Source organism: Gallus gallus, chromosome Z, assembly GCF_016699485.2.
Source record: "Gallus gallus isolate bGalGal1 chromosome Z, bGalGal1.mat.broiler.GRCg7b, whole genome shotgun sequence".
NCBI classification, from domain to species: domain Eukaryota; kingdom Metazoa; phylum Chordata; class Aves; order Galliformes; family Phasianidae; genus Gallus; species Gallus gallus.
In genome coordinates this window covers 14,940,129-14,959,094 of record NC_052572.1, presented here as the reverse complement: position 1 = coordinate 14,959,094, position 18,966 = coordinate 14,940,129, and the positions used below count along the sequence as shown (strand labels likewise).

General features: G+C 35.9%; 1 protein-coding gene across 1 annotated transcript in view; it reads left to right on the top strand.

Moving 5' to 3' along the window:
* Positions 1-17,243, top strand: part of HCN1 (hyperpolarization activated cyclic nucleotide gated potassium channel 1) — a 198,453-nt gene extending 181,210 nt beyond the window's left edge. Inside the window, exons 7-8 of the mRNA XM_429145.8 lie at positions 11,378-11,542; positions 13,378-17,243. Of these exons, the coding sequence (XP_429145.3) occupies positions 11,378-11,542; positions 13,378-14,189 (977 nt within the window). The 3' untranslated portion in view covers positions 14,190-17,243. The remainder of the gene's footprint in view (positions 1-11,377; positions 11,543-13,377) is intronic.
* The last annotated feature ends 1,723 nt before the right edge of the window (positions 17,244-18,966 follow it).

Here is an 18,966-nt window from a genome sequence, read left to right as displayed (position 1 = left end):
TAAGGGAATGAGTGAGAATACAGTTGGCCTTCTAGTCTGCAAGCACATATTACCATTTAGTTATGTTATCATTTATTTATATCATTATATCATGTTATCATTTAGTGAGGCTTTATATAGTAGAAATAATATTTTAATGTATTTAATTACCCTAATGCAAATCTAATTTACATTATAACAATGTATGTTGTTATAAGATGTTGTAATACCCCTAACACAAGTGAATTCTGATTTTTGATGGAGTAAATCATGTTACAGTCACTCCATAGTAATCATATGTTCACGATTCGCGATTTACAAAGGTGCCATGATTAATAACATGAATATAGTGGATTATAGAGAAGTCTATTCTACTAAAAGAGCTCATTTCCCACAGTTCCCTTCCTTTTGCTCAGTCAGTTCTGGGTGTGGCTGCTAGGGCTGTTGTAGCCACCACATTGAGATCTGGTTCTGTGAAGCATCCTTACCTCCTCGACAAAAAAAGCCTTTTCTCCACTGATATCTAGTGATCCTCCACTTCTCTGTGCATCCCTTGCTCTGGTCCTGGAGACTGCTGGTGTTTACTAACAACCTGGTATGGGCTGCAAGATGCTGCGTGGGGAGCAAAGGCAGAAAGGAACATTTTGCTACTTTACATCTCATACTGATACCCCTGCAAACATGCTGCTGAGTGAGAGTGGTTTCATGATGTCCTCTCCAGTTGCTGGTTCCATACAGTCTGAGGAGAAACTCTGAGCATGCAGTCCTGATCCCCTAAGCACATACTGAACCTCATTTGTGTTTAAGTGCTGTATCAGACTGGGGCTGACATGCCTACAAAGAGTAAAAACTGTGAATAAATTAAACACTGCCCAAACGGTGATCCTCAGCAGAACTTACTGAAAGAGGCTTTCTGGGAACATATCCAGATGCTGCTGTTACTTCTTTTGCTTGCTTGCTAGCGGGTAGAGCACTGTCTCCTCGCTGTGGTCCCATTCTCCTTGCTGAAGTTACTGGCAAAGGGGCTGGCAACCTCAAAGGACAAAAGATAAGCCTTGTGTCCCCGCTATGTTTTTCCTCTTCCATCTGTTTTCCCACCTGTGTTTATACAGGCTTTCCTTCATTCAGCAACCCAGACGTATGTTCCAGGAAATTATAACTCCATTTTTCTGTTTTTAACAGATATTGTGTTAAAGCTGAAGGAATGCCAATCTTGCTAGGGAAATCCAAACTGCGTGTGTAGGATGCGTAGGATATATTTTTATCATTTACGTTAGCCTGGGGCCCCCATAGAGATTTTTGTTGTGTTTGTAGTTGGAGGGAGTTTTCTAATTCCAGTAGACAGGCATGCAATAATTCATGTACCCAGTTTGTGATGTGTCTCTTGTGAGAGAGGCTCCCTCTCCCTGTTGTTTTTCTTTTTTTTTTTACCCCCATTGAGGATCTCCGTGGTATCGTGCCACTTAGAGTCATCAATAAGTCAATTTGTAGACTAACTAAAACTTGTTTTAAAAGTTCTTTTGTTTTGTTTTGTTTTTTTTTTTTTTCCTTTCTATGAGCTTCCAGATGTGTCAAACATGAGGAGGTACACATGATTCTCTAGAACTATATTTTTGATACATACTGCTTTACGGTATATTTATGAGAGTTGCTCTATGTGAAGTTCCATACATCATGTTGTTACTGCTTGCACTGTAGTAAGAGACAAATGAATATGTTTTGCTTGTTTAGTCAAGGACACATGTAAGTAACTTCCAAATACCGTTGTTCATCTAGCAAAATCACATATAAAGCTCATTTAATCCCCATCTTCCCAGAATTTGGAGACATCTTCTGGGATTGCTTCCCCCCCCCCCCCCCATTTTTATTCTGTAGCACTGGTTTGTCAGTGTCATTTATGGAATACTTCATATTTTTAAATGTTTTATATTTGCCTCAGTTATTTAGTACCATTTTAATAGTTACCCTTTCAAGCTCTAGATTCTAATGGATTGTATCTTGCATTTGCTGCAGCTTCTAGAAGTCCAATTAGACAGAACTACTTCGACCTACCTATTATTTTTGGATCTTTTCCCCATTTCAGAACAGCAATTGTCAGTATATTTTAGACCAGTGCAGTGGAAAATAATACCATGGGAAATGTTGAGTCACTTTAGATTACATTTTGCCACTTCTTTCTTTCTGGGTACACTGTAGGTACTTCCTTTGGATGGACAACTTTTAAGTATAATGCAGTATAATATTGATTATATAGAGAGAAAATGCTGTTCAACTGCCTGACTGCTCACTGCTTTATTCCTTGTGATTTATACCCGAACAATATGATATAATACAATTTTATATTTTGCAAAAATACTGCAGATGGCTACTCATTATTCGAAGTCATGGTGAATTAGAGTTGTTAGGATGTATATGCCAATCCAGCATCTCACTGAAAATACATAATTAATTATAAGCAGCCTCCCTGACATACTTGCCACATTCTTAATGGAAAGTACACAATTAAATGCTTAAAGATCTCCATACCAACTCACTTGTAAAACACTTTTTAGGTGAACAATATAGACCATTTTTCTAACAGTATTACATGCAAGAGGTCATAAAAATGAAATGTTCTTATTAGCACAAACTAGTTTGCCATTTTGAGAATATAGTTTTCTCATGGTACAGCATAACTCCCTGTACTACACATCACGTTGTTCTTTTGACACCATATTTTATATAGAAAATACCATGCAGATGGAAGAATTTCTCACTGTTTAGACATAGTACTATTTTAAAAAGTCTAAGGCAGTTTTTAAAAATGCTAGAAACTCTTTAAAGAAGTTAGAAAAAATTCTGAATTCCTACTAGAAAGTAGATTTGGTTTTAGTTTTATTAATTATCAATAAATAGGATGTATATTTAATAATATTAAAATAAATGATTATATAACCTCCACTGTCTAAATGACATAGGCTTGAGCTCAAATGATAGTTCTTATTCTGCAAATTCATGAATAGTTTAACTAATTTCTAATTTAGTATTTATAAGCAAGAAAACTAGCACACTCAAAATGTCACATCAGCATACACTGGAAATTTGAAGTGACAAACACAGATAAACCAAATGATCATTTTGCAAGTACGTTCACTTTTGTACAGTATAATTTAACCTAAATATATGAGTTTAGATTAAATATTTAATCTAAATATTTAATTCGAAACGGGCAGACTCTGATCGTTTGTTTAATAATTTAAACAGAAAAAAAAAAGAAGAATTGCAACATTTTTATAGTCCGCTAAAATTCAGCTAAAATAGTTTAATTAGCAATTGTAATTGTTTGTCAAAGCCAAGATGGCAAGAGCCATGCACGGAATACATAAGGAGTTAACTGAGTTTTATCAAGACAGAACAGGACTCCAAACAAAAAGCATAAAATGAGTAAACAAAGCCACTTTTGTACTTTGACTCAACCAGTACAAAAAATAAATCTATATTTAGTTCTACATTATCTTGAACTCTAAGTTTGTTGCTGTTTGCTTGATTTTAAATTAAAAATAAAATGAATATCAGAAAAATTAGGAGGTTTTACAAGGTAATAACTGGCATATCTTAGTCTCTCTTGGTAGAAAGAACACTTGAACACTTTTCTAAAATAGAATAGGACTTGGTGGATGCTCTATTATAAATAATACGGAAGACAAAGTAGAGGCTTGCATTTCTATTTTACATAATGATCCTAAGCTTCTTTTCTATCAAACAGAGCTTTCTCCGAAGACTGAGCTGAGAGAATAGTCAAGATGTAAGAAACATTGCTGCCTCTGTTTGCTCTAATCATGAACCTTAACCACAGCTATTTGCTGCAACTACAGAGAGAAAAAATAAAAGACAGGTCAGGATGTGACATAAAATAGCTGTCTAGGGAGATGACATGCCACTTTTTATAGAGGCAGTTGTGTTCTAACCTTGTATGTTTGGCTCTTTCTTGATGTAAAAGTAATCATGACTTAACAACCTTTCTGAAAAGATTTAAATTTTACTTCCAATCTTTACTGAGCATATTGAAATATGCTTATTTGTGTATCATTTTTTATCTTACAGTAAATATGAGATCTTAAAAAATCAAGTTATCTACCAGTTGTTTTTTTTTTTTTTTCAATTACAAGTCATGAGGGACTGCCTAAGATGGCTTGACTTACGGCACCCAAGCCCACCTTCAAAATGAATGTATGCTCAGAATGTTTTTTCTATATCAACATTTACTTTTACCACGGTAGATAGCATTTTAAAGCTTCTGCCAGTTTGCTTAAATGAGTAGCATATTATTGAACTGGTTTTCTCAGGGCTACTGTAAAGTAGTGTATTAAGCCTTAATCAAAGAAGTGGACTGATACAGAACAAGAGTTGTTGGAAGAAATAACATTCTTGTAGGTAGACAAGATAGAAGACAAAATTAGATCCAGAAAAACAGGAAAGGGCATACTTTCACCATTGTTAAAAGACCTTAAATTTTAAAAATTGCTCACACATTTCAAGACTTTATTTTTAAAGATTCCCTATAAGTCCTATCAACAAGATTTAGGCAATTCTTTTTGAAAGAATAATTTTTCCCCAGGATATCTGTGCTATCTCCAATGAAATAAATGCACCTCTTTGCCAATTAGAAATTATATTGTAGAAAATAAGAATGGAATTTCTCTAATTAAACCACTTACCAAACCAAACATTAGATTTATAAACACAAAGATTAAGCAAATGAGAACTTGGGAGGGAGACCGGTATGGAAAGGAGTAATGGGAAGAAGTGCAGAAACAGAATTAATCATTCATCTCTGTCTTAGTCAGGAAAATAGAAAAATTCTGTCATGAGTACTCATCTCCAGCTGCTTCTAACTCATCTGTTTTGAAGGCTCCTTCTTGTCTCAGGGAGGCTTTGAAGACAAAAATGACTGAGTCTGAAGGATACCTTCTGGTTGGGAGGGATAAATATAATACCATTTGTGTTGCGAGTGCTGATATCCCTCATTTTTTTCCTACTGCAGATTTCCCTCAAGAATAAAACCCTTATTTTTCCTTGATATTGCTCCATAGTATTATGTCATCTTCAAACACAAAAACAAATATTCTCTTCAGCACCTATTTCATTCTCTTTCTCTCACATGACATGTTATATTTAGGACATCTTCATGATGGAGGATTATCTGAAGGTGCTGTCAAGGAGGGACAAATATTTGCAAACAAGAATTGCGTACCTAACTTGTCATGAGGGGACAGATAAAGAATCTAGCTAAAATTCTGCATTTTTAATTGTTATATTAATAAGAATGTAATGCACCTTTTCCCCCATCTTTTTCTGTTTAGAACGTGGACAATTTCAACCTTACTGGTCAGTGCACATCTTCAATTTCTTTTATTTGCCTTGTGAAATTAAAAATCAAATAAATTAGATGATGAACATTCTGAGTGCTTGTGTTTGCTCTAATTTGCAGAGTCAGGCATTTGAAATGACTGGAAACAGGCAATGAAAATGTGAAAGAAACTTGCCTCTTATCTTTGTTATTTAGTAGAATGACCCCATCAAGGCAACATCTATCATAAATGACTAAATTAGATGTAGGTAAAGCACTCAGAAAGCATCAGAAGACTGGAACAGAGGCTTTAAGGAAGTTGCTTATCTTTAATTGGCTAGTCTTACTTCAAAATAGCAACTTCTCATGAATTTTCTCTGGTTAATCATTCTGTTTGAATGAAGGCAACTTTATGGAAAATTACACATTCTGAAAACTCAAACTAACCAGTCTGTTACTCTTCACTTACTGTAACTAAAGTGGGAAGAGGTGTAGCTTTTGCACACTTGACTGTCCAGCTTACATGTTTGACTGTAAAAGGCAGTAAATGTCTCACATTTCTTCCTTCTTTAAGTTCTGTCTTTTGCTGCAGTAATGTTCCTGTTTAGCACTGACTGTATTTTAAGATTTCTCAAATACTGGACAGAATGGAGGAACGTATTTACCTGAGCATGACCTGAACCTTTTCAGTTTCATCTGCTCTTGGGTTTGGGGGATATCACTCAGTACTCCCCAAGCAGTCTTGATTATGTAAAACCTATTTTGCAAAATAACTCTGAAATAAAATCTGCCATTTATTCACTATTCTGAAGAAAATGAACATTGTAATTGATGTAATCTACTGCCTATATAAACATAAGACCCAGTATTCATCATTCCAGTGTCTAAAATAAAAATATGCCTATCCGTGGGTTTTTTGTTTGTTTGTTTGTTTTTGTTCTGTTTGTTTGTTTGTTATTTTGTTTTTCAGTAGTGGAAGAGATTGCAAGAAAAAGATAAATACATGAAAAAACAAGAAAATACAGAAGTATTTGATATCTTCCAGAGTTTAAGAACAATGACAGACATACAGAAATGCATGTTAAAGCCATCCATTTCTGTTTTCTGTATCAGCAACACTCAAGTCAACAGAAACCTAGGAAAATGTTCAATTTCTGAAGGATATGATTTCTCAAGAGTCTCTTTCAATTGTTTGGAGTTCAGATAACCCTTTGCTAAAGAAAAGGTGTTACTTGTGTTACCTGTTATAAAGTATGCCCCAACCTGAAGGCCACAGTACCTAGCTGACTGACATGTCAAGATGGTGCTCATAGGCTAATCCCTGGTCAGGGTCAAGAACTGTTGGTTTTAGTGCTTTGCCAAAGAGTTACTGCTTTGAAGAGTTACATCAGAGAGGGAGAATAGCCAAGTTCTGGGAGACTTGCTTTGAAGTCTGTCTAAACTCCAAGCAATTAAAAAGAATTACAAGACATACTACAAAGAGGTGTGAAAGCATGGATGGATGGAAACAGTTGTCATTCATCTAATTTCTTTCCATAATAGTTTAGTAACACGTTGGTCTCTATAAAGTAAATAATATCCTAATCTGCTGTCCTGTTCTCCTAGAATTTTCCATAGTAAGCTAGACTGACTGACCCAAGCTTTTGAATGGCTTTGATTTTCTTTCTTCTTTTGCTGAAAGTTGCCAGATGGTCTGAATAGCTGCTTACCTATTTCCACAGCAACATATCTGCCTGCTACATGATGAAACAAGCTTCCTGCTGAGGAAATTAAGCAAGAGTCAGCTGTCCTCAGCTGGAAGGACACTTCATTCGATCCTGTAATGTTGAATCTTACAGATAATAGGAAATCTATGGCTTTGGAAATGGGCAAAGCTGTTAATAAACTGCTATAGTTTAAACATACATAGAAATTGCTAATTATTTTTAATTTATTTTTATATGGAGAGGACTGTATGACTTACATACTAGTCAACTAATCTCTTTGGTTCTACAAAAAAAATTATTTTCTGTGCCTAGTAAAGTGAACTTTTGCTCTAATTCTGGTATTTCTGTCCTTGCAAAAGCTGTGCATATGATACTAATTCATTGTAATATTTCATTTTTTACATATTACTGCATACCATTCTAAAGTAAGAAATGTATTCCTTGGAGATAGGACTAGCTTAGTATCCTGTAATGAACCAGCTGACTACTTGATTCATAACTGTTTCCTTTTTCAGCACAGCCTATCTGTTTGTGGTCACATTTTGTCTGCAAGGCAACTTTATATTGTTGTTTGGATTTCTGAAGTTTACTTCCAATCTCTAATCAAATCTTAAGGTGGCACAAAAAGTTCAGTAGTTATATTTGGAGTATAATTTTTATAGAAAATGAAATGACTGGTAATGGATAAGTGCCATACTGTCAGCTAAGCTGTACTGCTTGCCAGAGGAAAAACAAACAAACAAACAAACAAACAATTTCTTAGGTCTGTCTACAGAAACAGAAAATCATTGTTAGAGTAACTAGTCCATGTGGTTATCCATCAGAGACTAAGAAAGAGTTGCAACATCACAAATAATGTTTATGACTATGATGATTATGGTTATGATTATGGTTATGGCAAATGATGTGCTTGAAGTGATGTGCTCCTACAAAGAAAAAAAAAAAGTTTTGGAATCTCACAGCAACAGGAGAGCTCAAAAGGTGAACAAAATGTTCCTAGTGAAATATTGCCATGTATGTGTGTAACAGATACATTGTTGATGAGTTTTTACTATTGCAGTTACAGCCTTCAGAATTGGCTGAGCTTCAAACTTCCATCATTGAAGTTTTTTTCTGTTGGTGTCCTGACAGCAGAAAATGCATGGTAACTGAGTCCTTATCTATATTATTTTTAGAGCAGCATTGCCCTGTGGGACAGATCTGATGTAAGCAGAACACAAATCATGATTTTTGCAGATAAATTAGGTGATTTTTATTCAGTATACAGTCCATAAAATGAAATGAATGTTTTTAGCAGTGTTTGGTGTATTCAAATAGTAATTTTTCATTAGTACAACGATTGACATTTGTTTTGGACTGTTCTAGGAAACAACTGTCAAAAAAGATTAAGTAATTAAAGTAAATCTTGCATTAAGAGTTTAATTACAGGTTCACTGTAGCCTAATACATAATTATTAATGGGAATTAAAGACATTCTTACATTTGGAAAGGAAAGACAGAAGTATTTGACACTTTTAAAATGTCAGCATGAAGGCAGTGCACCATGCCAACCACAGGTAGGAAAATTAGTCACTAATATTCTGCAGGCGCTTTCTTTTTATGCTAATAAAAAACATTGTTTGTCCAAACTGAAAATAGTCTGTGCCCTTTGTGTTTTGCTGCACACTCCTGTGCTATTGTTTGTTGTTCATAGTCCATTTAAATCAATTGAATGTCAACAAGAGCATAATTGCTGAGGGCACCTGGTGTTCTCAACACCACTAAGACAAATTATAAGTATACCCTGGATATTTTCATCATTTTTTCCTCCTGAAGTCTACAGTAAATTTATATATATATATATTATATATTATATACAGTTAATTTATATATATATATATATACATACACATACAGGATATACCTATATTTATACATTTGTATATATACATATGTATATATATGTATGTGTGTATGTGTATATCCTGGATGTGTTCATCACTTATTCCTCTCTTCTCTTGAAGTGTACAGTTAATTTTATATATATATATACATATATATAAAGGTTTTTATTTATCTAAAAGAACACAAGTATTTGACAGGAATATTCTTTTAAGACTCCATGATATTCCTCATATCTTTTCTGTCCCATCCTTTCATACTATATCTGACTTGAAGACTTCATTATTGATATCAAGAGTCTTCCAGAGAGATGTTCTTAAACCAGAAGTTGTGGCTTGACACAGGATTTTCAGACTGAAATGTATAATTTACATAGTGATTATTTCCAGTCTTCTTACTTGACAAGAGTAATGAAAGAGGAAAGATGGACAAAAAATAAATAAAAATTACTTCAATAACTTCCATGATCTCCTGGATGAGACCTAAAAAGTATCTTAGGAAACAGAGTGGGCATTCACTGCATTTAACTTCTCCCATTGGGCAAAATGTCCTTCTCATTCTTGTAACTAAAATGCAGTGGGTGCAATCAAAGGAGAAGGGGTCAGGATGAGCTGGGGGATGAAAGAAGGAACAACTGACTTCTGTGTGACCTGGCTGGCTCTTTACAGTAAACAGTCATTTTTCACGGGTAACAGGTCTTGTGAGGGACACTGGGTTGAGACTCTTACAATACTCATTAGTCTATAAATCCTCCCCAGAGCCATAATGATTCAAGTACAATTTATTCTAGTACTGAATGCAATTTAATGTACTTTGATTTATCCACTACTATTTAAGCATTTTATCTCCTAAGCCTTCAGGGTTAGGTGGCATGTGGAAATTCTCCAGCAAAAAGTATCAGAACAAAAACCATCAGGGTTCTCTACATTCTGTATTAATAAAAAATGTATTCTGTTAAAGTCATACATGAAAAGAGGGAAATGTGCTTGCACCTCACGTTTGAAGTAAACACTGCAGAATTCTTTGGTGATGCTAAGGAAAAAATATTTGTATTTCCACATTTCATTGTGAATGATCGATTGTGTTACATACAAGAGTATAATAGGAGACTGTTTCCTAGTTCACTTCAAGTATTTAAATATGAACTCAGTGTTATTAAGTGCTAGAACTGCATAGGAAAACCTACCTCCCACCCTACTGGAAACCTAGAATTCAGAATATTTAAAATGTTATCTCATTCCCAAACATGAAAATTGGATCAACTAAAACATTTCTTTTTGCAACTAATTTTTTAATTTTGTTTTGTACTTCAAAAAAAAAAAAAAAAAAAAAATTCCAAATAGTTTTCCAGTAGCTTCCATACTCTTTAATTTTGATGTCTTCTGAGAATAGCTTCAGCTTTAGCTGAATATGAAAAAACATTTCTGCCTGAATCTTGTGTTTTATCCTGTGTTAAATATTCTATAGGTAACAGTAAACCTCATGTAAACTTGTCTAATGTAAAATATAATTCAAAAGAGGGGTGAACGCAAAGAAAAGAATGACCGTGTATACATTTTAAAAGAGAGATATCTTCAATACCTTCAATTTGAAACTTTACAAACATATAAGAACTTAAGTAATGTCTGAATATTGAGCTCTTCTGTTGGGAACATTCCATGATGACCAGTCCATGCACTTCTCTCATTCTTCCCTGTATGTTCTTCTGTTGCAATCCTTTCACACTGACTTTGGTTTATCCAATAACTCTTTTCCTGTGGATTCAGGAATCAACAGTTTTAAGGCATGGATTGTTGTTTTTTTAAGATTCTACATATGGTTTTGGTCCCACCTGTTCCAGAATGGTGAATTCCTGTTGGAGAAACTCTCAGAGAAAGCCCACTGGTCTAATCAAATGATGGAATTATAAAGGGGTTCAACTGTTAGCAAAATGAGGGGAAAAAAAATGCTAAAATTGTTAGTTTTGGCTCCCAAACTGTCTATGACATAGAACTCAACAAAATAGAAACCATTTTCATGCTTAAAGCATTTTTTCTTAGAGCAGTTCTTACGTTCAAAAATCATGTATTAAAATAGTATAGAAAATCTGTTGAACGATTAAAAGGATCAGTGGTATGTTAGCTGAATATATGTACTTTATAGATCAGTAGAATCACTTGTGTTAATTGAGTTGATTAACTATTTGACAACTGATGAACTGTTTCTTACAACTAGAAGTTTTCTTTTTTTTTTTAAAAAAAAAAAAGCCTGATAAAATCTGAGCTGAGAAGCACAGCTCTTAAAGGAAATCAGTTATTTCTGTTATATACAGAGTAGCAGAGACAGAATCAAATACTTTTAAAATTGCCAATGCAACCTTGCATAAACAGGAATGGAAAAATTGCCACTGAGTACTTGTTTGCACTGAGTCACTTCCTAGCCGTTAAGTAACACATGATTCACTAAGTTGTTTCCTGTGTGTAATGAATTTTTCTCTCTCCAGAGATTTGCCTCTTGACCAAGGGCCGTCGAACTGCCAGTGTACGAGCAGACACATACTGTCGCCTCTATTCCCTCTCGGTGGACAACTTCAATGAGGTTCTGGAAGAGTATCCCATGATGAGAAGGGCCTTTGAAACAGTGGCAATTGATAGACTTGACAGGATAGGTATCACAGTTTTTTCCATATTTCGTATTCTTAAAATCTGTCTAGCGTTTCTTCCTCGAGTTAAAGGATAAAGTGCCCAGATTGAACCTTTGTTAAAAATTTCATTTCTGTTACATAGAAATAAATGTTCTGATGATCTATTTATAAATAAGATGTGTCCAGGAAAGTACTTCTGCAGGCTTGCTTTTAAGTAATAAAATGCTATGAATTTTAGAGAGCCCTGGTGCTTCTGTGAGAATTAGATTGTATAGTTTAATTATCATTAGTATTATCTATTAAGCCTATAAATTTCTTTTGCTGCCCTCAGCATTTTGAGGGCCTATGCAGCTTAGTGAGCCATACGTGACATTCTCCTACATAAATAGTTTAGAGATAGCATCTATAATGATGAGAATAGCTGAAGTCTCTCTGTGCTCTCAAAACCTGTGTTTGTTGAAGTGAACTAATCCTTTGCAGCAGGGCTCTCATTTTCCTCACAACATGGGCACTGTTAGCATTGATGACTGCACACTGACATTACTCAGATCTGCCTTCAATCAGAAAAGCTGGCCAAGGATATCTGAGTGAAAGGCAGAATGATATGGCAGATTATCAAAATAAGAGTGTTGCTGTTGTGCAACCAGCCCTTTTGAACCTCTGTAGTAGGACATGGTAGATAAAATGAGATAGAGAGAAATGCACTCTGATTGTCTTTATTGACACTGATTTTAAAATGCAACTATTCATAAAATATCTTTTATCCTGTTTTTGATGTAGTTTCCTTAACTTGACAAGAAAATTCCAGTGTAAGAATTTCCCCATATACAGATAAGTCTTCAGTTTCTTCAAAGGGAATACAGAAAGTCTTGCAGAGCATTGTCACCGTGCTGCCTACTCTAAGCTGAAATGTGATTTGGATGAAAACGTATTTGTGTTTCTGTGTTACAGCAGGAATAAAGAAATGAAATACACATACAGGTTTATAATATTGAAGAGATCTATTTTATTATTTTGGACTACAATTACTCAGTATATTAATTTAGCTTATTAAGAATTTTCAAACTCTTAACGATTTGTCTTCCAGTGATCACTGGAAGTGCTGTCCAACTCCTAAGTAATATGTGACTAAATAATGCTAGTATTAAAGGGCAGTCTGCTCTTGTAGTGGTAATCCAGTCTGAAGTGCTATGTTTACAACACAAAATCTACACAGCACAGAAGATAAAATGCAGACTGTCTTATCGTAAATGGAGACAACTCAGTGCAGTTGTATGCCTCTGTATCTGATGACAGAAAATCGCATCTGCATCTTGCAGACACAGAGCATCAAGCAAACATCAGGATAAGAGAGGATATCAGTATGCCATATATAGCCTGCTCTTTGGGTAAGCAGGTATTGCATTAGCGGTGGGCTCGTATTAATTCATACACATAAGAAAAGATGATTTTTTATATGCTAATGGTCAGTGGTTACTAATGTCTAATAATTAGTTCCAGGGAATGTACTAAAAGGCAGGTGTATTCGTAACTTATGTAACAGTTAAGTGGAAATTAGAACAGTTTTGCAATGAGAAAGCCTGGTGGCTTTTTCCATCAGTAATTTCAGTAAATTACCATGGTTACATTTTCAGAGTAATTGTAATAATGGCAATGCACTGCAAATGAAGGGGCACAGAAAGTTCAGGTGTCTGAACATGGTGTGTTATTATAGCGTGCAGTTCTGGAGCAGAGTGAGGGAGATCAGACTGTGAGTGAAGGCCACAGGCAGCTACAATGCTGATGTGCCCATCAGTGATGGAAACCAAAGCGTAAAGTAATTGTGTCAAGCTGGCTAAGTATTTTGCTTGTCTGTGCAGGGAAGAAGAACTCCATCCTCTTGCAGAAGTTCCAGAAGGACCTCAACACTGGGGTGTTCAACAACCAAGAGAATGAGATCCTGAAGCAGATTGTCAAGCATGACAGGGAGATGGTGCAGACCATCGCCCCAGTGAGCTTGCAGCAGATGCCCGCGCTGAACTCCAGCAGCTCCACCACCTCCTCGTCGCGCGTCAGGACACAGTCCCCTCCTGTTTACACCGCTGGCAGCCTGTCCCACGGAAACCTGCACTCCCCCTCACCCAGCACGCAGACACCCCAGCAAGCCGTTATCCTCTCGCCCTGCTCCTACACCACTGCCGTCTGCAGCCCACCAGTACAGAGCCCCCTGGCCGGCCGAACTTTCCAGTATGCCTCACCCACAGCCTCACAGCTCTCTCTCATGCAGCAGCAGCCTCAGGCACCCCAGCTGCCACCAGGCACTGCACCCAAGAATGAGGTTCACAAGAGCACCCAGGCCCTCCACAACACCAACCTGAGTCGGGAGGTGCGGCCCCTCTCTGCCTCCCAGCCCTCCCTGCCTCACGAGATTTCCACCCTGATTGCCAGGCCTCACCCCACCGTGGGGGAGTCCCTGGCCTCCCTTCCGCAGCCGGCCCCTGGCACCAGCGTGCCTCCAGCCAGCCGGGCCACCGTGCCACAGCGGGTCTCTCTCTTCCGACAGATGTCCTCGGGAGCCATCCCCCCAAACCGGGGGGCCGTGCCGCCCGCAGCCCCCTTGCCAAGGGATTCTTCTGCAGTCTTAAGCACAGAGCCTGAGGGAGACAAGCCACGGTTCGCGTCAAACTTATGATCCCTGGTGACTGCGAGAAGCAGACTTGCGACAAACTGAGAGCGGTCCCGGGAACTGTTTTAGCCTGTTTCCTCATGTACCCCAGCAGTCTACTATGAGAAAAATACTTTAGACAGCTTTGCCCTACATAACGAATGTAACATTTATATATATATATAATATATATATATATCCAAAAAAAAGGGATTAAGAAAACTTGTTTGAATTCACGTCTTCCTTTCTTGCAACCATTAAAGAAATCTAAATTCAGCTGTAAAATTATTTATTTTTAATGTGTCAACTTCAAAACCAATCTAACAGATTTTTCTGTTCATGAAATTTCTTGTTTCATTGGGAAAACTGTCAACATAGTAACAAACTTCAAACAAGTATAAAACAAATAGCCTAACTAAAACATAGCACTGACTGAGTGGTATTCTGAAACTGTCATTATTCCATTTGTTCGCACATACTGTTAATAATTTCCCGTGAAGAGTTCAGTTGTTGTTTCCCATCGCGTCTCTCATTTTAGCACTTTCCATTCAGAATTAGACTGACAAACTAAGGCAGACACTAGCGCTCCTCTGGATAGGTTGTAGCCTCACACCATGTCAGCCCTTCTGTTGTTTCAGAAAACTGGGTGGACTTCCTTCTTCACATTGCAAAAGACTTTTACAAAGACTATTGCCTCTGTAAATATCTTTTTAGACCCAAACAACAATAGCTGCTGTGTGGTGTACCATTGCAAGGTCTTTGTTTAGGAATTTAGGTTCGACTCTTCACTTCAAAATTTACCGTTTTAAAATTTGTTAAAGCTACGTGCAACACAACTGTTGAATTGTAATGCAATGGCTTAAAACCTACAATGTTACTTTTACATGCAATGTTTTATGCAAAATTGTACGCTTGATCCTGCAAACCGCTTGTACTTCACCAGTACCATCACTTTTCTTCTCCTTGCCCTAAATAGCATCCCAAAATATTTCATGCATGCTTTGGAAAAAATAAATTAAAAAAAAGACAAAAAAAAAAAAAAGTCAATAAAAATAGGTTCGGTCAGCCATTGTAGGAAAAGGCTTTATGGTATCTTAGAAAATAATAACCATTCATTGATTGTGTCTACCTTAAAATTCCTATAATGCTGACTTTGAATCTCTGGTTTAAGTCTAGAAGTGAGATTTTTCATTTAAATAATTATTTGTAAACCACAGCTTGATTTAGGCTTTCAGGTGCTTTCTGTGTCTTCACTGTAGTTTTGTAGTTGACTGTGGTGTTAATTTTAAAAAAGTAAATATAATATAGCATCAAGTCTGTCTGGAAATGCACGATTTGCTCTTTGTATATTGTAATTAAATGGATAGTATATCCTAAGGCATGTAGTGTCAAACATAGCCCATAGGTACAAGGTTTATTATTTTTTATGTCTTCAAAACAGAAAGGAGATGGTAACAGAAAGCAGGGTTAAAGCATACTGTTTTGTGAATGTTTTGTTTTGTTTGCTCAAATCTTAATGTTATCTTATCCACAAAAGAAAAAAAAAGTTATTTCGTAATCATTTGTGCCTGATTTACACACATTAAATAGAGATTGAAATTACGTGTGTCATATTTTAACTCATTGAGTATCAGCATTATGGATATGATGCAAGCATACATTTTGATTCTTAAAACTCAGCTGTCCCATGTTAAGGATGTGAATGGAAAGGAATTCTTCTTTTCCCATCAATGCTGAGTTTAACAATGCATGGAAAAATTAAATAACATCACAAACTACGTAATGCAGTGAATCCAGATGTACTTGAGAGCCAAGTAAATACTCTAAAGCTAACAGAGCTTGAACCCATGCTGCCTGTTAAGCCTTTTACAAAAATGGTACATCAAATTAAATTAAAAACATATATATTTTTCCAGTTTCTGCTGACTCCCACTCACTGGTAAAAACAATGTAATTAATCCATTAACATGCTGCTGCCATTAATCCAAGTGGCCCAGAGTAGTCTATGAGGAAGCGATCGTTCAAATGTGTTTGGAACATTATGGATACGCTGCAAGACCATTTATTTCTCAGTACAATACCCCCATATTATTTTAATGCTAACAAATTCTGTCAAGTAAGATCATATCCTGATCTTTCAAACTCTTTAAGGTTTACATTTAATAGGAGAAATGGGGTTATTAGCAAAATATTTTTATATATATTTTTATTTTATTTTAAGCACTATGAAGAAATATTAATTCACATGGTCTTTCAGTGAAACCATAAATAATTTTTAATGACTTTGTAATAGAGTGGACAATATCTAGGCTTTGTATGTTAATTCAAAAATAAATGGTACAGGGTATAAAATTATATACGTATATATATAATGTATGTATGAATGTATATATATTTAGATTAAGAACCAGACGACTCACATTCCTGTAATATAAAGGTCCATTGCTAGTTTCCGAACTGACCTATTTTCTCTGTACATAAGTAAGCCCATAAGTATGAAATCTTACATCTGTACAGGATGAAATGTATTAATGAAAAAGGTTGGATCTTACTGCTGCTGAGAAGACTATAGACCTGATTCTTACAATAACTATCATTGGGGATGAATTAGATATTTTTTTCTTTTGTCTTTGCTCAAAGCCATAAATAAATATATAAAAGATTATTAATAAATTGAAGAAAATTTAAAAAATAAACCCATGAATATTTCCTTTTGTTCCAATATGTTTATAGCTTAGCTTAGCAAGTTTTGCTTTATCATGGAAGAATTTATAACTTAGCAGGATTTGTTTTACCATGAACTACTTGCTTTTCCCATTTCTCTGTTCTTAGCCTCAGAATTGATGTGCACCAAGTATGGGGAGGTGGGGAAAAAATGAGTACTTACGTCCACTGTAGGTAAATACTAGAAATGTGAAGACATACATGATGTACTCAGTCAATTCCTAAGCAATATTGCCTTGGTAGACTAGAGGAACTGATTGTGCTAAAAAGCATTTTCTGCACAAAATTATTGTTTGAGCAATTACCACTAAGCTGTAACATTTCTTCATTTGTAATTAATAAACTGACTAAACTCAAGCTTACTTGTATATAACATTGAAACTACATCAGTGGAGAATCCCAAGTTATTAGCGTAACTTACAAAAACTAATCTATCATACTTTCACTTTTCATTTTATCTTACTATCTATGCCAGACCTAAATAATACAGCTTTGAAATTTTGTATAAAACTTAGGATTTCAAGGGCTGATTTGTGTAGAAGTATTGCTCATTAATTACACAGTAGATGACTGTAGGTGAAGAAGAAGAATCTATTCAAGACAGTCGATTTTTGTGTAGTAACTTCAGTAGGAGCAATTTAATGTTAAGTTGAATTAATGTGCTTTTAAGCAAGCATGAATAGTTGCATTTTCAAATTGCACCCTAAAGTCAATGATTTCAATAGTATTGAATTAATTTTTGTTTTGCTTTACAAAGATTTAAGTTCTGTCAAATTATAGTCGATGAAATGATTTCCAAAAAGACCAGCATTTCCAAAAATTGTTGGCTAGCAGCAAAATTCTGTTTAGAAATTACTTTCTGTGACACCTTATAAGAACTGGGTGCATGCAGTTCATTTATTTAGTGAATTCGGCCTTTTTTTCTCTCTCCCTCTCTCTCTCTCTCTTTTTTTTTTTTTTTTAATTGGGAGAATTAAGAAAGTATTACTGCCTTCTTCAACATATCCTCTGACAAATACACGTGAAATTTTAATCTACTCATTTCTTCTAGCAATCAGTACCCTGTGCTTCTCTACATACCTAACAATTTGAATCACTCATTTGATTGGTGTGGTGTATCGTATATATGGTCAGGTGGAATAATTTCTGGTCCATAGTTACATTTCCATCACCTCTGTGAGCACAGACAATATCCTAAGAACTTATGGTCATAACACTGAATTTTTCAGGTCAAAGTACTGGGACATCAGAAAGTGAAACACAGTAACACAGTAGTAAGAGACAAGCAAGTTGTCCACCTAAATGAAATAATTTTAAATTTGCCCCTGTGCCTTGCGTGTATATTTGCAAAATCTCCACATGTACATATATCTCCTTTAAAAGGTATATTTTGTTGTTAAATGTTTTGGAGATTATTTAGGATGTATGCAGTCACTTAGATGATCTCTGACTTACAAATTGAAAGACACAAGAACACATTTGCACTGAGATTAAACTTTGCTCCCGTAAGAGATTATTCTTTTATATCATTGACTCAAAGTTTGCTGGGGACCAAGTCCAGGCAAGTCCTGGGCAAAGGCAGAGAAATCTTTTGTCTTGAGGACACTGATGGACAGGTCTTGGCTAAGGATTGTGAAATCCTCTAAGACGGACAAGGCCAGGGGCAACGAGAGAGAGAGAAGCTGCTGCTAATGGCCGGGAAATGGTCTTTTTGTGTGGGCTTATCTCGAGGAAGATGGCCATCTTCCCTTCCCCATCACCCCAATCCTTAATAGTGTCCGTCCTCCCCTTTCTTCATCTCCCTTATTAACATTTGTAATAACCTGGTCGGACCAACATTTGAACCGTTGTTTCGTAATCTCATGCCGGGCATACATATTTCAAAGAACCTCCTCTCCCTCCTATAAATTGGAGTAAGACAGCTCCCTTCTTGGAACTGTTACAGATACATGGTATTCTTTGGCCTGCTTTCAGAAGCCATGTTTCCTACCGTCCTTCAGTTACATGTCAGATTTGGCGTGTGGATTTGCTTGTGCCCTGGCTTGAGGATTTTTCTGAAAGGCTGTCAGCAAAGATGGAT